General features: G+C 46.2%; 1 protein-coding gene across 1 annotated transcript in view; it reads right to left on the bottom strand.

Moving 5' to 3' along the window:
• The window catches only part of MVB12B (multivesicular body subunit 12B), a 181,437-nt gene that overhangs the window by 127,150 nt on the left and 28,417 nt on the right, over positions 1-25,870 (bottom strand). Inside the window, exon 2 of the mRNA XM_040482333.1 lies at positions 3,518-3,625. Coding sequence (XP_040338267.1) covers positions 3,518-3,625 — 108 coding nt within the window. The remainder of the gene's footprint in view (positions 1-3,517; positions 3,626-25,870) is intronic.

Here is a 25,870-nt window from a genome sequence, read left to right as displayed (position 1 = left end):
TCATGAAGGTCGGCATGTCAAGTGCAAACTGTGACCAGTGCTTTCATGGCGCTGTTGTCGCAAAACCGTTCCTTTCTCCCTGAACTATCGTGTTTGAGGACCATTTTATATTATTACATTTCAGGTAGCTGGGTCCCAGGGAAACAATGCCCAGTGCAGTGCAGCAAGTGGAAAGGGGAACCTTACTAATGCAGAATAAATCTCTGACCGTGTAGAAAAGGTTTGAACCGTTAACCTAACTCGAAAACATCAGCTGCTTTCAGAATTGCCTGATCTAATCTATCATAATTTTTTTTCCCCTGGCAGTTGCTTTTCCATGTCATCACTGCTTTCTGCATTGAGAAATTAACAACTGGCTGTGTTTTCCTGCCCCGTAGATGGATGGGCATTCATCAATATCCTTCTCAAATGTCTTCTACTTGACAAGTTGGGTTTCACAGAAGTCAACTGCAAACCACTTAGCGACCTCACCCTCCACACTCTACAAATGTCCCTGATCATAAAACCAGGACATCAGTGGTGTGGCCATTAAAAAAAGCATCAAAAACCCTCCCATGCATACAAAACGGGAGGCTGCACTGTCAAAGCTGCCCGCAGCCCAAGTGTGGTCCCTCCGTGCACGGGGCTGCTGCTGTACCGGGTTTAATACAGTAGGTCTGCGACACCATTAATTTTGCTTGTTCCTCTCCCCTCCCCCATCCCGTGCTCTCTTTCATTTCCTCCTCATAAATATGAAGAACGTATTCCCAATCCTTGTTGAGCAAATGATTCATGCCAAAAGCCCAATATGCACTGACTCAGGGTATTTATATTGTCTCTGGTAGCCAGTATTTGCTAGTATACTGTAATTATTTTTGACAACCTTGCATTTAAGGTAGCCACAGATAACCAACTTAATATTCAAATGTTCATAAATCCTTCTGTTTAATATCCTCCCTACCTAATCTATGTACATTATTATTACAGGTAATGCAGAAAGTACAGGGCATGAAAAGTGCAATTAATCTCGATCCTTCCCCAGGAAGCAATGTCACTCCAAAGCCAGGTTTCTGTATTAATAGCATTATTGGGGGAAAGGAATTTAGGTTCCAAAGGAGTGTCCCAAAACTCCTACATTGGGAGTCTCGAGCCGCCTAATTAAGAATCTGTCCAGTCTTGAGATCCCACATCCCTCCTCTACAGTTGTAAAAAAATGACACTATGCAAAATCCTGGTGGTGACAGCACAACCAGGACAGACTGGCTGTATGGGATTAAAACACACCCCACTCCTTCTCTGCTCCTGAGCTGGCAAGTGGGTCCCTGCCAACCCCCCCTCATCTGGATCCCTTTGGATCTCACTCCCGGACTCAGTCATTCTTCCTCGGAAAAGAAAATGAACCGATTTCCTATACTACTTCAGAGGGGAAGCGAGATCTCTCCCCCAGCCCTTTGCTAACACCCTACCCGCCCCCCCCCCCCCAACCCGCCCACGCCTGGCCCTCCTGGAGTGAGGTCTGCAAGGCAGGCACTCAGTAAGATCTCTTTAATGTTGAACAAAGGCTGATAAACTCGATGCATCTTCTATAATATGTAATACACTTACCCGGGACACCCAAAATTAACAAGCGTTGGTGACTTCTGTCATTTTTTGACTTGTCACCATCGCCAGCTCCAAGGGATCCAGGACTCTTCTGGCCTAGACTACAACACCCCACAGCCTTCAGGGCAAATGCAAAAACAAACAAAGAATCAAACAAAATAACCCTAGAAATCAAAAACTATCAAAGACATCGTAGCTGTCCTCTGAGGCTACGGTTTGGAGCTGTAGCCTCTTCGATCAGGAGAAGAGGCTGAGCAGAGATCAGTGATGAGCCGAGAGACCAGGCCACAGTGAGTTGTTCAACTCCTCAGGGAGTTTGTCCATCCCGCCCTAAGTGGCAGGAATGAGCTGACCTGCGGAAAGTGGCAGCCAGCAGACAGGACGGAGGTGACAAAAGCTAAAGATATCAATCATTTCAAAAGCGGGTTTAGGTCAACTTCAGGGACAAAGGGGGCGGGAGAGTGTACCGAGTGTGGACACGGACGCAGGGAGGAGGAATGGGGCCACGCACCCCTAACCGCACGAGCCCACGTCCGTCCGGAAAGGCAACCCAGCCTCCAGTGTCTCCCAGGGCAGCACCCAGGGACCTGCTCAGACTCCTTACAGCCTTAGCTGCCACCTTCCCACATGCACGAGAAGGACTTCCAGTGTTTAGTGCCGGGACTGTCCCTGCACCATTAGGAACTCTGTTCTTTACAACCAGCATATGTTACTGTCGTAATTAGGGGGAAAAAATTAAAGCAATGATTTCTGCCCCACTCCCGGATACATGAGGAAATGATTTTCCTAACAAAGACTTATCAACAAACAACAGGGACGGCCGGTGGGAGAGTGTGCAAGCCACAGAACCATGTGACTGTCTACGTCCAGACATCACTGAGGGACACCCGAGGATCCAGGGATGGGACCACAGGCCGTGTGGTATGTGATGGGGAGAAAGACCGACTGTTCCCCTTTCCCACTTCTGAATGAGGATGTTTGAAAAAAATCGTTTTTCTTTTTAAACCATGAGCTTCTGTTACTGTTACAATAAAATTTATAAAAATAAATTAATAACCCCCCGTTTTGTTTTTGCGTTAGAAAGAGACAATGACATCTAGGCCAAAAATACAATGTCACCCCTGAAAATCAAAGTCTGACAGCTCCCCGTTTGGGGCGAGGGAAGACAGGTGACCTTAGATAAGCACAGAAACTCTCTGATCTCGGGAAAGGAGCTAATACTCGCAGAGACTGTCTGAGGATGGAAAAGGTTTATTTGCAGTGCCTCTAAGAGGCCCCACTCAGAGTAGCTCTGGGTAGATACAAAAGCTACTTCCCTTTTTTTCTAAGCCACTCATTAAAACACTCTATTGGAAGAGCCTTAATGGATAGCTTTAAAATTTCCTAATTTACGGGCCCAAGAATTAAGAACACCACACCGAAAGACATCTACACATGTGGTAGACACCTACCTGCAGACACAAAGAAATGTCAAACGTCACAGAGACTCAGGGAGAAAGTCATTTTGGAAACGAGGCCGTGTCTGGGAGAAGAGGTGATCATGGAGTGTCCTTCCAGCCATGCTTCCATTCATCGGCCGGCTTTAAATCCAGCTGCACTAGCAAACTCTCACGTCCACACTACCCTGTGATTTGTGACTTACAGGAAAGGTAGGCAAATGATGGCTGGGGGAGAAATTTCCTGGTTCCCTTTTGAGAACACATTTTAATGGAGTTCACGGTACACCTGGGTACGTGGCTAATAATACCGTTAATAAATGAAACACAGCGCTAGCTGCTGGTTTCTACCCAATTCACTAAAACCATAGATTAATATGGCAATGAAAATAAACCACAACAACAACAGCAAAAAAAAAAAAAAAAAAAAGAGGAAATTTCAGCCAGGCACGTAAATGCCTTGTGCTCACTCAGCAAACGGACACCACTACTAGACTTACATTTTCTTTGGAAAATGATCTCGTGAAACACAGGTATCTGGTAACCTTGGATTTAAATAAGCCATCTTTCCAGAGGTCAGCATCCACACCATCTGCTGTCTGTGCAACCTACACCAAAGAGACAGAGAAAAAGAGCACAGGTAAGGCAGGCTGGAAAAGGAGGCGTGTGTGAGCATCTTCTCCATACCTGCGCCAATTAACACTGGCCCGAACTCTCATGGCATCTCATTAGTTCATTTCACTAGGCACCGGGAAGAGATTTTCCAAAAGGGGAAAAGGGAGAATGTGAAAAATACAACTTCTAAAAATATTGTCCCCAGGGAAGCCATTGATTAAAGACACCCTGACAAAAATGGTCCTAATGAGAAAAGAGCAACTTTTGTTGCAGTGGACCAAGAAGGGATTGGAGAAGTCAGCACATTAAGTTCCTCATTACCACTTACTCGGGGGACATACAGGGTGCAGAAAAAAGCCCAATGGGGTGTGAAATGCCACCTGAGAGGAGCACCGCCTGCTCCAGGGCCCTGGGGCCAGCCAGGATGCTTCGTCAAGGGGACCCTAGTGGGGGCTGGGGGGCGGGGTACCAGGGAAGCCCGCTCCTCTCTGTCTCCTCCGTACGCAGGCTCCACGAGTGGTACTCAAGGTCGGAAACTGTATCATGATGGAAAAATAAAAAAGATTCAGCTCCTTGTTTATGGCCTCACTAAGAAGCCATTTCCCCGTCCACAGCTACAGAGGTGTTCCTCTCAGAAGCGCTCAAGCATGAAGCCAGCCTTGATCTGAGTCCTAAAGGACTTGTGTACTGGGCCTGGGCGGGGGGCTTAGCGTGAAAGCCCCTGTGCTTTGGGGCAATCTGCTGACGATGAGATTGGAGAGCAGGAGAGGAATGGTTGGATGAGGACAGCATCTCCCCTCCCCGCCCCCCCATTTCTTTCCAGACTGTTCTATTCACGGACCGCCGGGGCTTGCTCTGCTGTCTCACTCGGTAGCTCCAGAGGACAGCATCCTGAGGGGGCACATCCAGGAAGACTGGGGGGGCAGCACCCTGTTTCAGACTGAGCTCCAAGACGATCTGTTCTCTGCTGTCTCCCTGGTCATCCTGTTGGGCCTTAGACTTCGGGGGGCAGTTCTCGATCTGACAAATCCCTGAAAGCACCTCCATTCTTTGCACAAAAACTGCCTGGTCTCAGCCCCATCCCGTGGACTCTCCACACAGCACGCCAACGGCCTCTGGTGGTCACATGAGCAGGGCGGGGGCGTGGGGGGCATCCCCAGGGCCCCCTACAGCCACATTCTCAGAGCCTGCCTCAGAGAGGCCCAAAGGCCAACTGGCAAAAGAAAAATGCCTTCCCCCCCCCCCCAAACTGAACAATCGTAAATTAGCAAGTGCAACACAAGAAAAAGAAAGGTCCTTATGCTACATGTGCAAATATGTTTGACCTGAAATGTGGGGGAGGAATGGTATGGGGATAATTTCAGGAACCGTTTGCTCCAAGTATGTCACCCCCACAGAAAGAGACGACCTGGAACAGCATCAGGCCTCATCAGCACTTTCCCCCACAATGGTCTTACATAAAGTTTCTTGGAAAACATGAGCTATAAGGCAGGGGCCCTAACTCTCCACCTCCAAGCATCTCTTTTGTTTGTTTTCTCCTGTGGATTCCATGAGAATGGAGTGGTTCTAACGAGAAAAGAGCAACCTTTGTTGCAATGGACCAAGAAAGGATTGGAGAAGTCAGCACATTAAGTTTTGAAAGATTTTTATTTCCCAAACTGTACTTTTCTGGTACTTCCTCAATTCTAGGATGTAGTCACTTGGGAATCACTCAGGGATGGAAAGAATAACCCTTTAGGAAAAAAGGAAACCAAATATCAAACTGTACGGATCTATTTTAAGATGCATCCCAATTTCAGAACCATGAAGATGTGAAAATAAAAGATGCTAGAGGAACAAAGAAATAAGGGAACTTATACAAACCGTGGTTTCTCGATAATAAATGCCTTATTTTTGATACATTAAAAAAATAGTCTGCAGAACACTGGAAGGTTGTGGAATCCCAGGCTGGGACCTCAGAAAACAGAGCTGTCTTTAACCTCCCACCAGAAAGGGAATGGAGTTCAGAAGGGCTCTCCTGGATATTTAGTAATTCCACTGGAGGGTGGGTATACCCCAAATCAAGGCTATTGTTTCCAGGACTTGAAAAGGATGGTTTCCCCTCTGCTCACCCCACTGCCTGAATTCTCCTTTTTCTGGGTGGGAAAGACACCTCACTATGATAAAGAGGCCGGTGCAAGCGTGTAAAGAGAACAGGTGCGCAGTGGGATTGCCCCTTACCTGGGAGGCCCTGGAAAGGCATTAAAAATGCACAACCAAAGGCCTGGCTTTGCACTGAGGCCACAACTCATTTGCAATGAAGTAAAAATGTGTAATGCCCTCCAACCCCAACCAAGGGGAGGTGAGGAGGGTGGTGAGAGAGAGAGAGAGAGAGAGAGAGGGAGACAGAGAGAGTGCAAGCGTGTGTGTGTGTGTGTGTGTGTGTGTGTGTGTGTGTGTGTGTGTCTGGGCAGAACACAGAGGTGCCCAGAGCCCGGACCCACAGGGAGGGTGGACTAGAACAAGGAGCAAGAAGGTCCCGGGTCCCAGCTCATCAGAAGCACTGAGAAAGTGGCCCTGGGGTAACAAGGCCAGGCATTCCCAGCCTCGCCTTCCCTGTAAAAATAAGATGTACCCAGAAGCTTCTTTCTAATCCAGTCACATAAAGGTGTTTATGAACCTTAATGCTTGTGTCCCAAATTAGATGAGCTAACGAGCTACACGATAAGTTACGTGTGAGGCAGGAGGCTGTGCAGGCCCCCCTGCAGAAATTCACGTTTCAACTCTGACCGTGAGAACTCAGTGGCCAGCCTCTGAATCTCGGGATGGGAGAGGCCACGGGGAGGTGGGCTGAGGGCTGCAGGAAGAGGTGATCTAGGTGCAGCGCAGCCCATGAAATTAAGAGGCAGATCTGAACCTGACACTGGATGGCTTAAGCAAACCCCCTCCTCCTAGGGATGCCGTGGTTAGAGATGACCATACATGCAAAGCGTCTGCCTCAGTGCTCAGCAGGGGGCACCCAGAGAGCCAGCCCTAACACGTCTAAACCGAAAATGAGGACAGCTGGTCTGACATCGAACCACACCTTTAAAGTGACGTCGTGCTACGTCAAGATTCAAAAAGTCCTAAACTGCCACACTGGGGTTCAGCTGGTCCTCTGGGATTCCTTCCCCATCTCTGGGACTAGATTTGGCCTTCAAACACAAATTATGTACATGTGCACTTAATGTTTACCTGCCCCCTACTATCCTGCCCCTGGACTACAAGCTTCACAAGGAAAATGGCAATTGCCATCCATCCCCTACACTGTGCACAGTGCCTGATACATACGGGCTCAATCAAAGCTTGTTGAAGGAATGAACGAACCTGCCACTCAGTCAGGGTCGAAATGTGAAAAGCCACACACCTTGCTAGCTACCCAAGTAAGGTAATCAAAAAACTTTAAATGAAGTTTCTAGGATGTAATCCCTTGAGCTGAGTATATCCCCTTCAAAATCCCCACTCTGTGAGGCCACATACCCATTTCAACAATGAGGTCCCTTATTGTTTCGCTTATCTTGTTTGTACCCTGCCCTGTACCCCAAATCACTGGAGTTGCTGCTGCTGAGTGCATTGCTCAGAGTATTTATTACAGGGCTTCACATGTGTCACACACACACACACACTCTCTCTCTCTCTCTCTCTCTTATACACGCTCTTTAATTACACACTCACATATACACATTCTTCTCTCCTATACACACTCACCCTTTCATGCCCTCCCTGTCTTTCCAGCATTTCCCTGGGTATAGGAGCTGCCTGTGGAGAGGAGTAGGTGGGCAGTGACAGACTGAACACATGGGGGTGTTTCCCTTCTCTGCCGATGTTCTTCTCAAATGACAACCACATGGAGAAGGCATGAACCCACTAAAATACAGAGCAGGAGAAGAGCACGATGCAAGAGAGATGTCAACAACCGTCTGTGCAAAGAGATGTGTAAGTGAAAGGCTGGGATTTAGCAGAGTGGAGGGTCTAATGACTTGCACCCCGGGACACCGTCCCAGAGCCACCAGATACCACTGGGGATGAGGGTGTGAGTTTATTTTTTATTTATTTATTTTTTTAAACGTTTATTTATTTTTGAGACAGAGAGAGACAGAGCATGAACGGGGGAGGGGCAGAGAGAGAGGAAGACACAGAATCGGAAACAGGCTCCAGGCTCTGAGCCATCAGCCCAGAGCCCGACGCGGGGCTCGAACTCACGGACCGTGAGATCGTGACCTGAGCTGAAGTCGGACGCTTAACTGACTGCGCCACCCAGGCGCCCTGAGGGTGTGAGTTTAAAGCTGAAATAGGAAGATTGGAACAAGGTCTATAAACACAGCAGTCACGCTCCCAGATCCCCATCCCCATTTCAGATGTATTTTCTGCGTAAATGGAACCAGTAAGGCTCAGGACTCCAGAACATAAGGAGGATGTAGACTCCAGACTGAAAACTGTGCATACTGAATGGTGGGCCCCCCTCCCCTGCCACCACCACGCTTATCCTCCTTCCTGGTTCTGGTGTCTCAGCAGCTGTGTGTATCCCCTAAGCACTGGATACCAAAGGATTCATTTCTGGAGATACTAAAGAGTGCCAGAGAATAGACCAGCACGCATAGACTCTCGGGGTCTCCTGCTACAAAAGCTACTTCCCTGCTACATCACCCTGTGCACCACCCACCAGCCCACAGGCCCCACCCCCGCCCAGGCACTCCACCCCCACTAACTAGTGCCCCACTCTTAAACATAAACTGACAGCAAAGGATCACCAGGTGCTGAAGGTAAGTCCCAAATATGAAAGACAGGGTCCAAATTAGAAAAACAGGCATTTAGGGGCACCTGGGTGGCTCAGTAGGTTAAGCATCTGACTTTGCCTCAGGTCATGATCTCAGGTTTCATAAGTTAGAGCCCTGCGTCGGGCTCTGTGCTGACAGCTTAGAGCCTGGAGCCTGCTTCGGATTGCGTGTCTCTCTCTGCCCTTCTCCCAATTGCTCTCCGTCTCTCTCTCTCAAAAATAAACATTAAAAAAAAGAAACAAAATTGAGTCCTTTCTTAAAAAAAAAAAAAGAAAAAAGAACAACGGGCATTTGAGGGTAGCAGAGACAGTATGAGGCAACAATTAAAATTAAGAAACAGGCAGCCAAACCTATAATTCATATCTTCAAAGGGACTAATAAATATATTGCAACCACCAAAGAATGGAATATTGTGAAAACAATTTTAAAGGATCAATTTAAGAATAATATAGAGAACCTAGAAATAAAAAAGTTATAGCTAAAATTAAAAATTTAAAAAAAAATACTGGAAGAGAAAATTGAAGATCACTTCCAGAAAGCAGAATACCAAGATGAGATAAGCTATAGGAAAGTCAAACAAAGAAGGCTGAGGGATCAGGACAACATCCAAATGATGAAATCTCCAGAAAGAGAAACAAAAAATGGAAGAGAAGGTGAGTGTCCATTCTAAGGAGGACGTGAGTGTTCCAGCACAGTGAATGAAAAAGTCCCACCCCAAAGCAAAACAAGAGAGAATCCCATGAAATCTGGGAGAAATAAACCATCTTTAAAACTTCTAGAGAGACGTACCATGTCACATAAAAAGGAATGGGAATCAGAACACATCAGACTTCTCGACAGCAACACCGAGTGCTAAATAAGACAAGGGAAAAAAATGTCTTTAAGATTCTGGGGAATTCTTGAATTCTCCACTCATACCAATTAAATGTGAGGGCAGAATAAAGACATTTGCAGACATACAAGGATTTAAGAAGTTAATCTTCCAGCAGCCCTCTCTTAGGAACCTACTGGAGAATGCATCAGCAAAACTGGGGATGAAATCAATGAAGAGGAAACCATGAACCCCAGGAAACAGATCCTACATGGGACGGTGACGACAGGGGTGCCCAGGCCTAGATGTGAGGAAAAGGAGAGAAAGCCATGGTGGGACATCTGGAGGAAGAGTGGCTAGGACAGTTTCTGGAACTGTACTTAAACCCTGGGAAGAAATATGGATGGGTGTGTGACAGATGTACTGGAGCACTTAGAAAAGTAAAAACACAGGCATAAAGCTGTTTGAAAACATAATTTATTAATTTAAAAATTAAAAAAAAATTTTAATCTGTATGTAAAAATCAATAGGCACTTAGTATGGAGGTTCCTTAAAAAGAAAACTACCCTATGATCCAGTAATCACACCCCCAAAATACAAAAATACTAATTCAAAAGGACACAGTCAGAGAAAGACAAATACGGTATGATTTCACTCATATGTGAAATTAAGAAACAAAACAAGTGAGCAAGGTGGAAAAAAAAGAGAGAGAGAGGCAAACCAAGAAACAAACTCTTAACTACAGAGAAGAAACTGATGGTTACCAGAGGGGAGGTTGGTAGGGGGGATGGGGGAATAGGTCACAGGGCTTAAGGAGTGCCGTGTCACGATGTATGTTAGTGCTGAATGTCATTATACACCTGAAACTACCAGAACACTGTATGTTAACTATACTGGAAATAAAATAACAAAACACAACACAGCAAAACAAAATAAAAATGATAGCTGGGAAAACATTAAAAAGAAAATTTTAAAATTAGAATATAAAAGAAATTGGCACCTAGACAGTTAAGCAAAATGAAAGAAACAAGTCAATAACTAATTCCAAGAAAATGAGAAGGATGCATGAGAAAGAAAAACTACCCATAGTACATCACCTGACTGAGCGGTACCCAGAGTCTGCCTTGTCATAATACGTAAACACTGACCACCAAATTACCAAAAATTGTGAGGCTGCCTGCTGGGGGAGATTTTAAGAGAACTGAATGTGTAGGATAGGTAAATTAAGAAATAAGTAGTTCAGGGGCGCCTGGGTGGCGCAGTCGGTTAAGCGTCCGACTTCAGCCAGGTCACGATCTCGCAGTCCGGGAGTTCGAGCCCCGCGTCAGGCTCTGGGCTGATGGCTCGGAGCCTGGAGCCTGTTTCCGATTCTGTGTCTCCCTCTCTCTCTGCCCCTCCCCTGTTCATGCTCTGTCTCTCTCTGTCCCAAAAATAAATAAACGTTGAAAAAAAAATTAAAAAAAAAAAAAAAGAAAGAAGTAGTTCATTCAAACTATTTAGAAATGTGGAGATAAAGTACCGGAAGTGAAGAAATCTAAGGGTTGAAAGTGCCTCTGGGGAGTCAAAAAGGAAGAGACAGGCTGGGGGCTGTTGCCTGTTCTTCTGAGCCTTTCGGTACTCTTTGATTTTTTTTTTTTTTTTTACCTATGTATCCTTTTGTTGAAAGAAAAGTGAACTTTAACTTTAAAAGAATCAGAGAGCTGGGAAATGTATCATGGGAGACACTATGGGAATGGACGATTCCTTTTAGGGAAACCCCCACCATCAGGGATGTTCCTCCAGGTGCAACATGACCTCAATGCCAGTCACCTCCTCAGTGGGTTCCCAAGAGTGTGACAATATCCAAAGCTGCGTGCACAGAGGATTCTGGCCTCCTCTGTTGCTCGAATCTGCCTAGAGTTACCCTGGGGGTCCCCTGTGAGTGTTAGTCCCAGCCCTGCAGAACCAACCACAAGACCTTAGAGGAAGCTGCCTGACCAGGATCCGGACTCAGCCTCTGTCTCTCGGCCCAGGCCTCTGAATCCTTCTCTGGCCCAAGTTCAGAGGTCACACTCTGGACCACTGTGCAGCAGTTACAGAAAAAATGTGTACACGGGAAGCCCGAACAGCCACTGTGCGGTGTGACTGGCTCCCCACAGCTGGCCTATGGGGCACGGGTGCTGTAACAGAACCGTGAAGTCAAATGTAAGAAATCCTCCTGGTTTCAGGACAGGCAGTGGGGCTGGAACCCTTGCAGAGGACTTCCTGCCTGCCTGGCACGGGTCTAAGCAAGTCACGTGCACTTCTTATAGAAGTCTCCCAACAACCCAATGACATACGTACTGTTTGCTCCACAGATGACACGTGAGAAAATGAGGCTCGGAGAAGTGAGGTAAACTTAGCAACGTCAACTCAGTAAACCAAGATGGGGGACCTCCCGGGTCACCAGCCCAACTGTGCACTCCTGCATCTCCACCTCAACACTCAGGAAGCAGTCACCCTTCACCGCCCAGGGAAGGACAGTCAACCTGCTAAGTCAAAACCAGGACACCTATGGGCCCTGCCTTTGACAAGCCACATGGGGGCATACCTGGAACATACCAGAAGAACATCATCCAAACAGAAAGACCCACTTGGGGCCACTTCAGAGACCCACCAGTATCACCACAGTGAAAGGAGGCTGGGAACATACTGCTTCAGCTCAGTACCAAATGCCGCAGAAAAGGTAACGCTTGTGAACACTTCTGGAAGCATGTAGGTTTGGAGGGTTTTGCTTTGGTGCTGAAGTATGGAAGAAAATGGTGATTTTAATTTTAATGCTGAAATGCCTTCCTTATCTTGTAAGACTTAAGTCTAAGCTATTGACTCTAATGGTTTTTTTGTTGTTGTTGTTGTTTATTTTTGTTTTAATTTAAATCCAAGTTAGTTAACATACAGTGATTTCAGGAATAGAATTTAGTGATTCATCACTTATATGTAATACCCAGTGCTCATCCCAACAAGTCTCCTCCTTAATGCCCCTCACCCCTTTAGGTCTTCCCCCCCACCCAACACTCTGCCAGCAACCCTCAGTTTGCTCTCTGTATTTAAGAGTCTCTTATGGTTTGTCTCCCTCTCTGTTTTATATTATTTTGGCTTCCCTTCCCTCACATCCATCTGTCTTGTATCTTAAATTTCACATGAGTGAAGTCATATGATATTTGTCTTTCTCTGAATGACTTATTTTGCTTAGCATAGTACACTCTAGTTCCATCCACACTGTTGTAAATGGCAATATTTCATTCTTTTCTGACCGTTGAGTAATATTCCATTGTATATATAAACCACATATTCTTTATCCCATCATCTGTCAATGGACATTTGGGCTCTTTCCATATTTTGGCTATTGTCGATAGTGCTGCTATATACATTGGGGTACATGTGTTCCTTCGAAACAGCACACCTGTATCTTTTGGATAAATACCTAGTAGTGCAATTGCTGGGTCGTAGGGTAGTTCTATTTTTAATTTTTAAGGAACCTCCATACTGTTTTCCAGGGTAGCCACACCAGTTTGCATTCCCACCAGCAGTGCAAAAAGGTTCCTCTTTCTCCACATCCTCGCCAACATCTATTGTTGACTGAGTTGTTAATGTTAGCCATTCTGACAGGTGTGAGGGTATCTCATTGTGGTTTTGATTTGTATTTCCCTGATGCTGAGGGATGCCGAACATTTTTTCATGTGTCTGTTAGCCATCTGGAGGTCTTCTTGGGAAAAGTGCCTATTCATGTCTTTTGCCCATTTCTTCACTGGATTATTTGTTTTTTGGGTGTTGAGTTTGATAAGTTCTTTATAGATTTTGGGATACTAACCCTTTATCTGATATGCCATTTGCAAATATCTTCTCCCATTCTGCCGGTTGCCTTTTAGTTTTGCTGATTGTTTCCTTCACTGTGCATAAGCTTTTTTATCTCAGTGAGGTCCCAATAGTTCATTTTTGCTTTTGTTTCCCTTGTCTCTGGAGACATGTCAAGTAAGAAGTTGCTGTGGCCAAGGTCAAAGAGGTTGTTGCCTGCTTTCTCCTCTAGAATTTTGATGGTTTCCTGTCTTATGTTTAGGTCTGTCATCTATTTTGAGTTTATTTTTGTGTATGGTGTAAGAAAGTGGTCCAGGTTCATTTGTCTGCATGTCACTGTCCAGTTTTCCCAACACCATTTGCTGAAGAGACTGTCTTTTTTCCATTGGATATTCTTTCCTGCTTTTGTCAAAGATTAGTTGGCCATATGTTTGTGGGTCCATTTTTGGGTTCTCTATTCTGTTCCATTGATCTATGTGTCTGTTCTTGTGCCAGTACCATACTGTCTTGATGATTATAGCTTTGTAATACAGCTTGAGGTCTGGAATTGTGATGCCTCCAGTTTTGGTTTTCTTTTTCAGGATTGCTTTAGCTATTCAGGGTCTTTTCTGGTTCCATATTTATTTTAGGATTGCTTGTTCTAGCTCTGTGAAGAATGCTGGTGTTATTTTGATAGGTATTGCATTGAATATGTAGATTGCCTTGGGTAATATCGACATTTTAACAATATTTATTCTTCCAAGCCATGAGCATGGAATGTTTTTCCATTTTTTTGTGTGTGTCTTCTTCAATTTCTTTCATAAGCTTTCTATAGTTTTTAGTGTATAGGTTTTTTACCTCTTTGGTTAGGTTTATTCCTAGGTATTTTATGGGTTTTGGTGCAATTGTACATGGGATCAATTCCTTGATTTCCCTTTCTGCTGCTTCATTATTGGTGTATAGAAATGCAACTGATTTCTGTACATTGATTTCATATTCTGCAACTTTGCTGAATTCATGTATCAGTTCTAGCAGTTTTTTGGTGGAGTCTGGGTTTTCCACATAAAGTATCCTGTCGTGTGCGAAGGGTGAAAGTTTGACTTCCTCCTTGCCAATTTGGATGCCTTTTATTTCTTTGTGTCGTCTGATTGCTGAGGCTAAGACTTCCGACACTATGTTGAATAAGTGGTGAGAGGGAGACATCCTTGTCATGTTCCTGACCTTAGGGGGAGAGCTCTCAGTTTTTTCCCACTGAGGATAATGTTAGCGGTGGGTCTTTCACATATGGCCTTTATGATCCTTTTATTCCTACTTTCTTGAGGGTTTTTCTCAAGAAAGGATGCTGTATTTTGTCAAATGCTTTTTCAGTATCTCTTAAGAGGATCATGTGGTTCCACTGGTTTTAAAAGGGTGTCTACACTCAGGCAAGGCCCCGTGTTTTCACTGCATTCCTCTGCTTGCGAGACACAGAGGTCCTGGAGCTCACCTGTGTAAGGGGGAGGGTAGGCAAATGCAACCAAAACTAGTACACAAGCACACAGAAACCAAGACAAGTCTGAGCAAGCCGACCTCAGTGAAAGACAGCGCTTTCGCTTCTCTGGAGGGCCGACACCCAGCTCAGGCCTCCCTGGGGTGGGGGGCACGCTGGACTTTCACCTGATGCCACACCTGCCCAGTCTGCTCCACTGCGTCCCCCACGTGTTGTGGGTAAAAACACCGCACTCACTAACATTCATGGTGTACATCCTGTGTGCCAGGAGCCTAAGTGCAGTATTTTATTCGCCCTAGATCATTAGAGTAAGCAATGCATTTATACGACAACACTACAAGTTACGATGATGATAATGAGTTACTATCTATTTCATAGATGAGGAAACTGAGGAATGAAAGGGTCTTGGCTCAATCAATCATGGTATGCTTATGCCATAGAATATTTACTCGCTTCTTAAAAAGGATGTGGTAGGGGTGGCTGGGTGGCTCAGTGGGTTGAGCGTCCGACTTCGGCTCAGGTCATGATTTCGCGGTCCGTGAGTTCAAGCCTCGCGTCGGGCTCTGTGCTGACAGCTAACAGCCTGGAGCCTGTTTCAGATTCTGTATCTCCATCTCTCTCTGCCCCTCCCCCCGTTCATGCTCTGTTTCTCTCTGTCTCAAAAGTAAATGAACGTTAGGAAAGTAATTTGAAAAAAAAAAAAAAGGATGCGGTATATTTATAATTGTGTCCATGGTATATTAAGTGTGGGGAAAAATCTTCTTACCAAGAAGCTTAAGAGAGAACCTATCTACACAGCTCTTAGCTGCAGGGACAAGACGAACACTCCAGTCAAGGAACAGGCTGTGGCCATGAGCCAGCGGTTCACAGAAGCAAGACAAATGGCCAATGAACACGAAAATATGTTCCACCTACGTACTTATTAAATTCAAGTGCCAACAAGATGCCACTTTTCTTTACCAAATACACGTTTCAAAGAGGGGAGATGGCAACAGTCAAGGGAGGCTATGGGGGAAAGACGCACCCCAACTGTTACTGGCGTGAGTATAAAGTAGTATAACTTTAAATGAGATTAATTCGGTGCTGCATATCAAATGCCTTAAAAATAGACATGCACATGGGTCACAGTATGACCAAAGAATTCCACTCCTGGGCAGAGAGCCTCAGGAAGAGATCAGATGTGAACACAAGAATACACACATCATTTGTTCATTCACATTGAACTTCTGAGCGCCTAGCTCTGATCACAGTGCAGATGATAGGCAGTTGAACAAGCTGAACCTGGTCACTGACCCCCAGGGTCACAGTCTCGATGGGGGAAGACACACAATAAACAGATATGTAAGATAATTTTAGGGCATGCTAAGTGCCTTTATAAAATAGGGGAATGGGGACAGTGACTGAAGAGTCTGCTTCGGGGGGGTGACCAGGGAAGCTCTCTCTAATAAGGTGCCTCAGTGTTGATACCTGGATGACAAGAAGAAACAGTCATGTGAGATGTGGAGGAACAGCCTTGCAGGGCAAGGGAACAGCTACCATGAAGACAGGGTAGAAACCAGCCAGATGGATCAAAGGGACAGAAAGGGGGGCTCTGTGACTGGAGTGGGGTCAGACAGGAGGAGTGTTATCTATATGTCCGTTGGGGCACAGTGTTTAAAGGCAAAAGGTGTGGGGGGGGGCGGTGCCTGGGTGGCTCAGGTCATGATCTCACAGGTAATGAGTTTGAGGCCTGAGTCGGGCTCTGCACTGACAGCTCAGAGCCTAGAACCTGCTTCAGATTCTGTGTCTCCCTCTCTCTCTAACCCTCCCCCACTTGCACTCTGTCTCTCTCTCTCTCTCAATCAAGAATAAATAAGAACAGGGGCGCCTGGGTGGCGCAGTCGGTTAAGCGTCCGACTTCAGCCAGGTCACGATCTCGCAGTCCGTGAGTTCGAGCCCCGCGTCAGGCTCTGGGCTGATGGCTCAGAGCCTGGAGCCGGTTTCCAATTCTGTGTCTCCCTCTCTCTCTGCCCCTCCCCCACGTGCACTCTGTCTCTCTCTCTCTCAATCAAGAATAAATAAGAACAATAACAAAACAAAGGCAAAAGGGGGGAATGATAAATTTCTAATGGTTAAGGAACATCCTTACAGTAGATGGATGACTCAGCACCACTGGAAATGATTTTGAGGCCACGTATCTAGGCTCATGGAAAGTTCAGGGGAAAAGACGAAGTTACAAAATAATTTACGTAGTACAATGTCATATTTTGTTTCTTAAAAATCATCTGTGTACACAAAGATCGAGACAAATATAAAGGAAAGCATTAACTACCGTCTGGTCGTGAGCAGTTGAGATTTCTGGGTATTTTCTGGTGTTCTCTTTCTTAATTGAGGCATAATGGACATACAGCGTTATACCTTTTGACTCTACGCAGTTATATTGTACCTTTTGACTCTACGCAGCTTTTATAATAAAAACAACAATCTAAAAGACTTCGTTTGATGGGGTGAGAAACGACGATCTGTCGGATTTAAACTTGAGAAACACTTTGTAAATCAGCTACCCAACCAAGCTGCCCGCAGAGGGGCTGTGCAGTAAATCCTCGCAGCCATCAACAGTTCTTCGATGTCAGCATCAAGTTCGCCTTGCCTAACGAGGGGTTCTCAAAAGACACCACGGCTCACCACCAGGCTAACTAGCAGACTGGCCAACCCGTTCACACCCTGGTGTCTTAAGGGAGCCCACCCACAATTCAAAGATGTATCCGGCAGACACAAAACAATCAAAGGGGCCGGGAAACTCTGCAGACATTCCAAAGGAAATATCTGGCTGACACTGTGAATAAGAATGAAGTTCAAAGGGCTCTCGACGTGTTAGATCATCCACTGTGGAAACACAGACACTTGGCCCAGGTCGGACAGTGGCCAACCGTGAAGCCATTTCACCTCTTCGTCAGAGCAGTTTAGGCACAGCACAGAGAATGGGAGCCCAAGTGGCCTTCCTTCTGACTCCCTAACAGGCTGTGTGCCCAAAAGGCTTTCTAAAACTCTACAGTGGAAAGAGCCATCTGCCTGAGGACGAGTCCAGAAACTCTTGGTTGTTGTTTGGTTTTGATTCCATTTGCACGATTTTATCATTTTGTATCCTGAACAGCCGGCTCAGGTCTGCCACAGACTTTCAGCTGGGATGTCTAACATTTTTTAGTGAAAGAAATGAATGCACACCTCTGTCCCTGAGGCTGCCCCATCTCCCTTAGTCTCTGCGATTTCCTGCCTCCCTGGCTTCGCTCCTGGGGCTCCCTCTGGAACCTCGTTGTGTGGAACGTTCTCCTCACTTAGGGCCTGGCTGAAGGACCCCTGGCCCTGGAAAGCCCCCCTGGTGATACACAATCAGGTATTTGCCAACTGGCTGAATGAGTAAGGAAAAGAGCGGGCAATGAGAAAATGCACAAACTACAGCTGGCACGAGGGGCTACGCAGAACACCCTTCTTCATTCTACCTGCCGCACGGCTGCCGTGACTCCAGCAGGCACAGAGAAGACTGCTTCTTGAGGCGGGGCAGGGTGCAAGAAAGCAGAGGCCCCCGGGGACACCCCCAGAAATCAGGAGCCCTGCTTCTGCACCTGCTGGGGGTGGGGGGGAAGACAGACACACAGAGGAGTCAGTTCTTGGGGACTGCAAAGCCATAAGCGGGGAAATGGGATGTAAACACGGGCAGGGTGCTCGGCTAAAGCAAAGTGGAAATGTCCGCTCCATTCTGGGTCACTGGGAAAGATGGCTGGGGCCACAGTGCTCCTGCCTCTGCCACGTCCAGATGGCCGGCCAGGACACAGCCCTGGGTCTCCACGCGGAGACCTGCACCGAGAACAGCAACAGGTTTCCCTGCGGCTGGTTGGCAGCCACACAGAGGCGGGTTCCTCTCCACCACAACCTATGACAGAACTGCAGATGACATAGCAGTGGTCAAGCATGAACTCTTCAATCAATACCACTCAGACATCCTGTGAAACCAAAAATGCAACTAGAGCTCTACCTCACATACAAACAAATTCCGGGTGGGTTAAAGATTAAAGTGGAAAGCAAGATTTTAAAGCCTTTCAAAAAAATGTTAAAAAATCTTTATGATTTCAATAGAGGAAATTGTTAAAGAAATGGATGCATGTGTAGGAAAAATCCGTGAGAGAGAAGATTGATGAATTTTACGACCCTGAAACTTAAAACCTCAGTACTGCAAAGGACACTAAAAACAGTAAAAAGACAAGCCTCAGACAGTGAGCGATGCAGGACTCACAGTGGATTAATATCCAAAATAAATAAAGAACTCCTACAAATCAGTGAGAAAAAGAGATAAGCCAAAAGAAGAATGATATACAATATGGAGAAACCATGGGAGGGAACGTTCAACCTCTCTAGGAAATGCAAATTAAAAATGACAATGTTATATCATTCAAAGCAAACCACTGACTAACCTGTAAATATCTGACAAAAACGAGTAGGGCACAAACTGGCACAGCCACTTTGGAGAACACATTTACTAAATTCAGTAAGGTGAAAATGACCCAGCAATTCCACACCGTAAGTGCTCCCTAGAGAAATTCTTAGCACAAAGATATGAAGGTATTAGGTGCAACCCTGTTTATGATGGTAAATTATCAGAAATAACCCAAATCCTTATCAACAAAAGGATGAATAAATATGCCATAGTATATTCATGCAACAGATTTTTATACAGCCTTGAAAATACATTGACTAGAGCTGTATGTATCACCAAGGATAAATCTCGAAAACCATGCTTAGCGAAAGAACAAGTTGAAAAATATGCACAATATGATGATGGATTCCACATGGAAGTCATCTATACAAAGTCTGAAAACAGGAAGAATGTATAGGAATGAAAAATACCAAACTCAGTAGTTACTCTGGGTAAAGAAGGATGCATGGTCCGAAGGGTACACAGGCACCAATAAGGTTTTCTCTCTCTCTTATTGAAAAAAACAAAGATCCCACATAAACGTAGTGAAATACTAATATCTGAAGAAGCTGTATGATAGTTACATGGATATTTGTTACATTACTCTGTATACTTTTCTATATACAGCTGACCCTTGAACAACACCGGTTTGTGTGGATGCACTTCTTTGCGAATTGTGTGTGCGTGCGTGCGTGTGTGTGTGTGTGTGTGTGTGTGATAAATACAGTTTGGTACTATGAATGTATTTTCTTTTTCTCACTGTTTTCTTAATAACATTTTTTCCCCTCTAGCTTACTTTATTGTAAGAATACAGTACGTAATACATATAACAAAAAAAGATGTTAATTGACTGTTTTATGTTATCAGTAAAGCTTCTGGTCCACAGTAGGCTATTAGTAGTTAAGTTTTGGGGGAGTCAGCGGTTATATATGGATTTTCAATTGTGCCAGTGGTGGGGGGGGTTCAGTGCCCCAAACCCCCTTATTCAAGAACTGTATATGAAATATTTAGTAATACAATTTTTAATTTAAAAAAATCAGATCAGGGCACCAGGGTGGCTTAGTTTGCGAAGCATTTGATTTTGGCCCAGGTCATGATCTCACGGTTTGTGAGTTCAAGCCCCACATTGGGCTCTGTGCTGACAGCTCAGAGCCTGGGGCCTGCTTCAGATTCTGTGTCTCCCTCTCTCTCTGCCCCTTCCCTACTTGCACTCTGTCTCTCTCTCAAAAATAAATAAACATTTAAAAAAATCAGATATCGTAGACACCTTAAAAAAAAAAAAAGGAGTAGGGCCTTCAAATACTCATAAATGTAAAAGGCGAAGAGTTGCGAGAGGAAACACAGGACGCCCGACTGAATTAAATGTGAATTTCAGATACACGAGAAACAGTGAATAATTTTTTTCAAATTTAAAAAATTTCAAATTTTTCAGATTTCATTGGGCATCTGATCAGTTTTATTTGCTAAATCTGGCAACGCAAACAAGGGGGTGTGCCCTGAGGCTCTTTGCAGTGAAAAACTGGACAGAGATGACGCTGGGCATCAGGAGAATGCTCGTGTAGAGCGTTCAGCCTGTCATGGAGCATCACACTCCAGGGAATGAGAACGTGTTAGTCCTATTCGCATTAATCTAGAAAGATCTAACCGGCATACACATCGTTTGGGAAAAATAAAGCAAGAGCTTGCTGCGTGATCTAATTTATATTAAAAAGTCAAGTTATAGCAACCTAGTTCTGTAAGTCATTTAAATGCGTAAGTGCCGAGGGAAAAGGAAAAAAAAAAGAACAAACTGATGAGAGTGGCTAACAGAAATTAGGGGTGTGGTAGAGAGTGACTTGAGCTTTCGGCTGTATTATTTGATTTTTTTTAAATAAGAAGATTTTTTTGTATCCCTTATTTAATTAAAAATAAATACTTTTTTTTTTTTGCAAAAAAGCGGGGGGGGAACAAGCCTAGAAGGATACTTCCAAACTGCTAATAATATGCGTAGGATTAAGAAGAAAAGAAAGGTAATATTCTCATTCTTCAGTTCATATAATTCTGTATGATTTGGATTTTTTGAAATGAGCTTTTATAATTTTTTAAATGTCATGAAGATATTTTTAATTAAAAAAAAGGGGGGGCAGGGTTCACTAATCCTCTCTCTACCACAGGATCCAGAGAGTAAGAGAGACTTATTGTGGAGGATGCGTCTGCTGAATGAGGAGAAGAAGAGACAGGAGCTGCTCCCAAGGCTAGTTCCTCTCTGTCTTTGCTAACCAGGGCACAGTATTTCAAAGCCCTTTCCTCACGGGACCCTGGGATAACAACCTATGCCTCACACCACCCAATCCCTACTCTCCTGGGCCAGGAGAGCAGGAGAACGTAGCAGTTTAGAACACGGGCTTTGGTACTGGACAGATGCGAGCTCAAATCGTGGCTTCACCACTTAGTAGCTGTGCGACCTTGGCTGAGTTCCTCAACCTCTCTGGGCCCCAGCGTGTGCCTCCGTAAAGGGAAACAATAGATTCTACCTCAGACAGTTGTGTAATTATTAAAAGAGACAGTGCAAATTAAGAGCTCTGCCCGGCGGCTAGAACACAGTAATCCCTTAGTCAGTGGCAAATACTGGTGCTGATGTAGCAGAAACACTCCTTCCCACACTCAGGTAGGCGGGCTGATCTGGCCTTAAACGGGGACCCCTACCTGCCTATGTAGTCATCGCTAGGGTGCAATTCACGTCTTTACTTTTCCTTCCGCGGATATTTACTAAGCGCTCAGACACGCGAGGCATTGCACGGTGCTCTTCCGCACACGCAAATATGAGTAGGCACGGTCCCTTCCTCAGAGGAAGGCCGACAGGTAAGCTGAATAAGCAGCGAGGGTGCAGTGTGTACACGGAGGAGACCAAGGTTTGATCTCCGCTCATCCACACCTGTTGTGTGATCTCAGGAAGAGCCCTCGAGCTCTCCTGGGCTTCACCATTGTGTGAAGGAAATACTGTCTGTGGAAACAACTAGCACAGGCCCAGACAGAGCAGGGATGTTCGGAGTTACCAGAAGAGCAAGGAGAGCTCCCTTAGTACCACAATGGAGGGAAGTGCTCGGAAGGACGAGAAAGCACATCGGGGCGCAGGGAGGGGCGCGGCGTGGCAAAAGTTAGAGGAGCAGCATCAGGCGGGATGCGCTGAGGAGCAGAGGTGGGAGGAGCCAGAACCTGGGGGAGCAGAGCAGGTGCAGGAGTTAGGACTCGCCCCAATGCTTCAAGGACAAACCCTGAGGTTGAGAAGAGAGGGACGAGTCCTCTTGGAAGAGGCCACCTGGGACCTGAATAGTGAAGGCTGACCTTGGTGACAGTAGAGACAGAAAGGGATAGTGTAAAAGATGACACGGGGGTAGAATCCAAGAACCTGCTTGCCAGGGGTGGGGGCCGTGACCGGGGGCGGGGGGGTCCAGGAAGAGCCTGGTCTCCACCTGGTAGAAGGAGTTGGCAGGAGGGGCGGTTGTGGTTTGGGGGGCTGGGTGGGCAGTGGTGAGGAAACAGAAGACGGTTCATTCTGGGAATACTCAGGTTGAGTGCCACCACTGCAACACGTGGACGAGTCTGGCAGGCAGATGGAAACATGGGTCTGGCCAACAACGGCGGCCCGAGCACAGGCTGCCCACGTGCGGATGCGGCTCGGCTCCGGGTGGCTGGGACCCAGGCCGGAGGAGAGCGCACCGTGATGGAGGCTGGGACACAACCCGGGGATGTCGTAGTGCTGGGGAGGGACTACACGGGAGGGGAAACTGGAGAAGAATGACGTAGAAAGCAGCTGAAATCACATTCCAGGGATAAGAGTGTTTGAAGAAAGAAGGGCTATAGAAGAATATTTGATGACCTAAGAAAATAGTACAATAATACACTAAAAACACACAATGCGATAATAAGCACAGTGTGTGGTACAGATACATCAGAAACAGAATAGAGAGCAGAATCCCATTACTGTTGACCCCCCTCACACACACACGCCGAAGAAAAAACTGAGAAATACAGGTCACGATGTTACTGGCATTGTTCCTCTGAGTGTAGGATTACAAACCCCTTTTTTCCCTCCTTGTACTTTCTATCTTCCAAACGGTCCACAGGGAGCATAGGCCAGTTCTGCATTCAGAAAACGGATTATGTTCAGGGAGGAAGGAACTGGCCAACAGTGTCCAAAGTTGAGATGAGATCAAGGAGAGTAAGAATTAGGAAAAAGCCATCGGAGGGAGACAATTCGGAAGTAAGGGTGAGTGGAGACCGTGAAGAAGAGGAGAGGCAGAAACAACCTTCGAGGGAAAGGACTATTAAGACAGCAGCTGGGGGGGACAGTAAGGTGAAGGAAGGTGATGGGGGTGGTGCTGCATCAGTTTCTAGGAACAGAGGGGACCGCAGTACGTTTGTGTGGAAGGAAAAGAGGGAGAAGAGGGAGGGAGAATGAGAGGGATTCACAAGCAAGAACCCAGGCAGGAAGGAGAGGGAATGAGGATTCTCCTGGGAAGATTAATCTCGGGAAGGAAGAGGGCTACCCAAGGATACGCACCTCTTCCCTTTTGCTCAGGTCCGTAAATTGCGCGCAGGCAGGGACCGCATCTGACATTCACGATTCCCAGGACCCAGCACAGGACCTACACTCGTTGGGGCCCAATACATGTCTGCCAGTCAGCGGACGCTTCCTCTCCCCTTTAGCTCCATCTCTAAAGTTTCAGAAAGCCTCTGAGCCCACGAGAGCAGGCTTATACAAAGAAGCATGCCCAGTTGATGTAGGGAGGCTATATGAATGCTCATTAACAAGCAACTGCACGGGTCTGAAAGATTCTGGAGACCCCCACCTTGACACTCCAAGACATCTAAGTGCCTTCCCAAATACAAGAAGGAAGTTTCTCTCTCTGGCCAATTCAACTGACCTCAAGGTAGGTCCATTTGTAAGATGCGGTTTCTGCATGCAATTCAATAAAGTCAAAAAAACCCCAAATGGGTCTGAGATCAGGAGGCAATGTCTTTGGTAAGCTGTACTGTTTTTGCCTTAGCTGGGGCCCTAGCAGATATGGTTAAGAAAAGAGCAAAAACTAGGAATTCTGGGATCGGCAGAAAATCCAGTGACTCCACAAGGCTTCCCCCAGGCCTTCAGGAAGGAGGCTGGCCTGCACCCCGGCCCAGGCTCCCCTGCTCCCTGCTGCTGACTCCACCTCTGCCCCAGCTCTCGGGCGACACCTGCAGTGGGGAGGACAGCCTCCTGCTGGAGACAACCACCTGCGACCGCAGGGCCTGGCTCTGGGCCTCTGGCCGGTTTTGACAAAGGGGCCCTTGGAAGAGAGCCAAGAAGACCAGGAGGACGGAAAGAGTTAAACCGCTGGGGTATAAGGGAGGACACTTGAACTCGTGCTGCTCATGCATGCGTCACACTCAGTGACAGGAGGCAGGAAAGCAAAGGAGATGAACTGGCACTTGCGGCTAAGTCACCCTTCTTATTTACTCTGCTGCTCGGCTCTCAAACCACACTGCCAGCTGTAATTGCATTTCAATTCATGTTTAACACAAACATAACTTAGCTGGATGTTGGCATCCGCTATCCCAGGCACGGAAAGGCAGAACAAAGGAGCCAGCTAATTCAATTCAATAAACATTTTTTGCGTGCCTGGTGGGGTATGTATACTCTCGGGCACTGTGCAGGGAACTGGGGGTGCAGCCACATGAAAGACACTGTTCCACAGCCTCCAGGGGCCTCACAGGAAGGTGCGCATGGGCAGACCTCTGCAATCAGAGTGGTAAGAGCTGCAAGAGAGGGAAGTACCAAAACACAAAGAGTTCCAACACAGTTCCCCAGGGAGAGGAATGGCGTGCACGCACAAGGGCACACAGGCAAGAATGGGAACAGCACATTTGGAGAAGCACACAGAGCTGAAGGGGGCAGGATGGGGGTAGAAAGGCAGTGAAGGGGCAAATCAAGAAAAAGGTCTGAGATCCCAGTGAAGCCCATCCATTTGATAAACACCTACCCAGTGTTAATTGCCAGGTGTCTAAGTAACACAATGAATTGGTCTCTGAATCTAGGAACAGAGAGCTGGAGAAGAATTCGGAGCAGGAGTAGTCTGCTTCTTTTAGAAAGTTTCCATCTGCAATCACATAGGGAAGACTGGAGGTCAGAATGGAGTTAGGGAGATGGGTGGGGAGACACTTCAGCAGGTCTTAGCAAAGGAGAGTAGAGATGCTATTAATGGATATCTGCTTAGTCAGCAGGCCAATGCTTTCTTAAACTCTTCCCCCTCACAACACAGTGGAATTTGCAATCATATCATTTCCTACTGCATAAACCTTACAAACTTGTCATTTGCTTAAACCATGGTCCAAAGGGTCATGGGGGCAGCCAAGGAATAGAAAGGGAAATCAGAAGCAATAAAATAATTCAATGAGGTTGTTGGACACAAGATAAATGTATTTAAAACTTTTTTTCTTGGGGCTCCTGGGTGGCTCAGTTGGTTGGGTGTCCGACTTTGGCTCAGGTCATGATCTCACGGCTTGTGGGTTTGAGCCCCACATCGGGCTCTGTGCTGACAGTTTAGAGCCTGGAGCCTACTTTTGCCTCTGTGTCTCCCTCTCTCTCTGCTCCTCCCCTGCTCACACTCTGTGTCTCTCTCTCAAAAATAAATAAACATTTAAAAATTTTTGTTTTTTATGAGAGAGAGAAAGAGCACACGCACACATGAGCAGGGGAGGGGTAAAGAGAGAGGGAGACAGAATCCGAAGCAGACTCCAGGGTCTGAGCTGTCAGCAAAGAGCCCAACACGAGCTCGAACTCACAAAACTGTGAGATCATGACCTGAGCCGAAGTCGGACACTTAACCAACTGAGCCATTCAGGCATCTCATGATAAATGTATTTTAAAAGTTAGTTTTCCTT

This window comes from Herpailurus yagouaroundi, unplaced genomic scaffold (genome assembly GCF_014898765.1).
Source record: "Herpailurus yagouaroundi ecotype Mexico unplaced genomic scaffold, PumYag 160, whole genome shotgun sequence".
NCBI classification, from domain to species: Eukaryota; Metazoa; Chordata; class Mammalia; order Carnivora; family Felidae; genus Herpailurus; species Herpailurus yagouaroundi.
The sequence above is the reverse complement of the archived record's forward strand: the minus strand, read 5'-3'. Positions and strand labels throughout refer to the sequence as shown.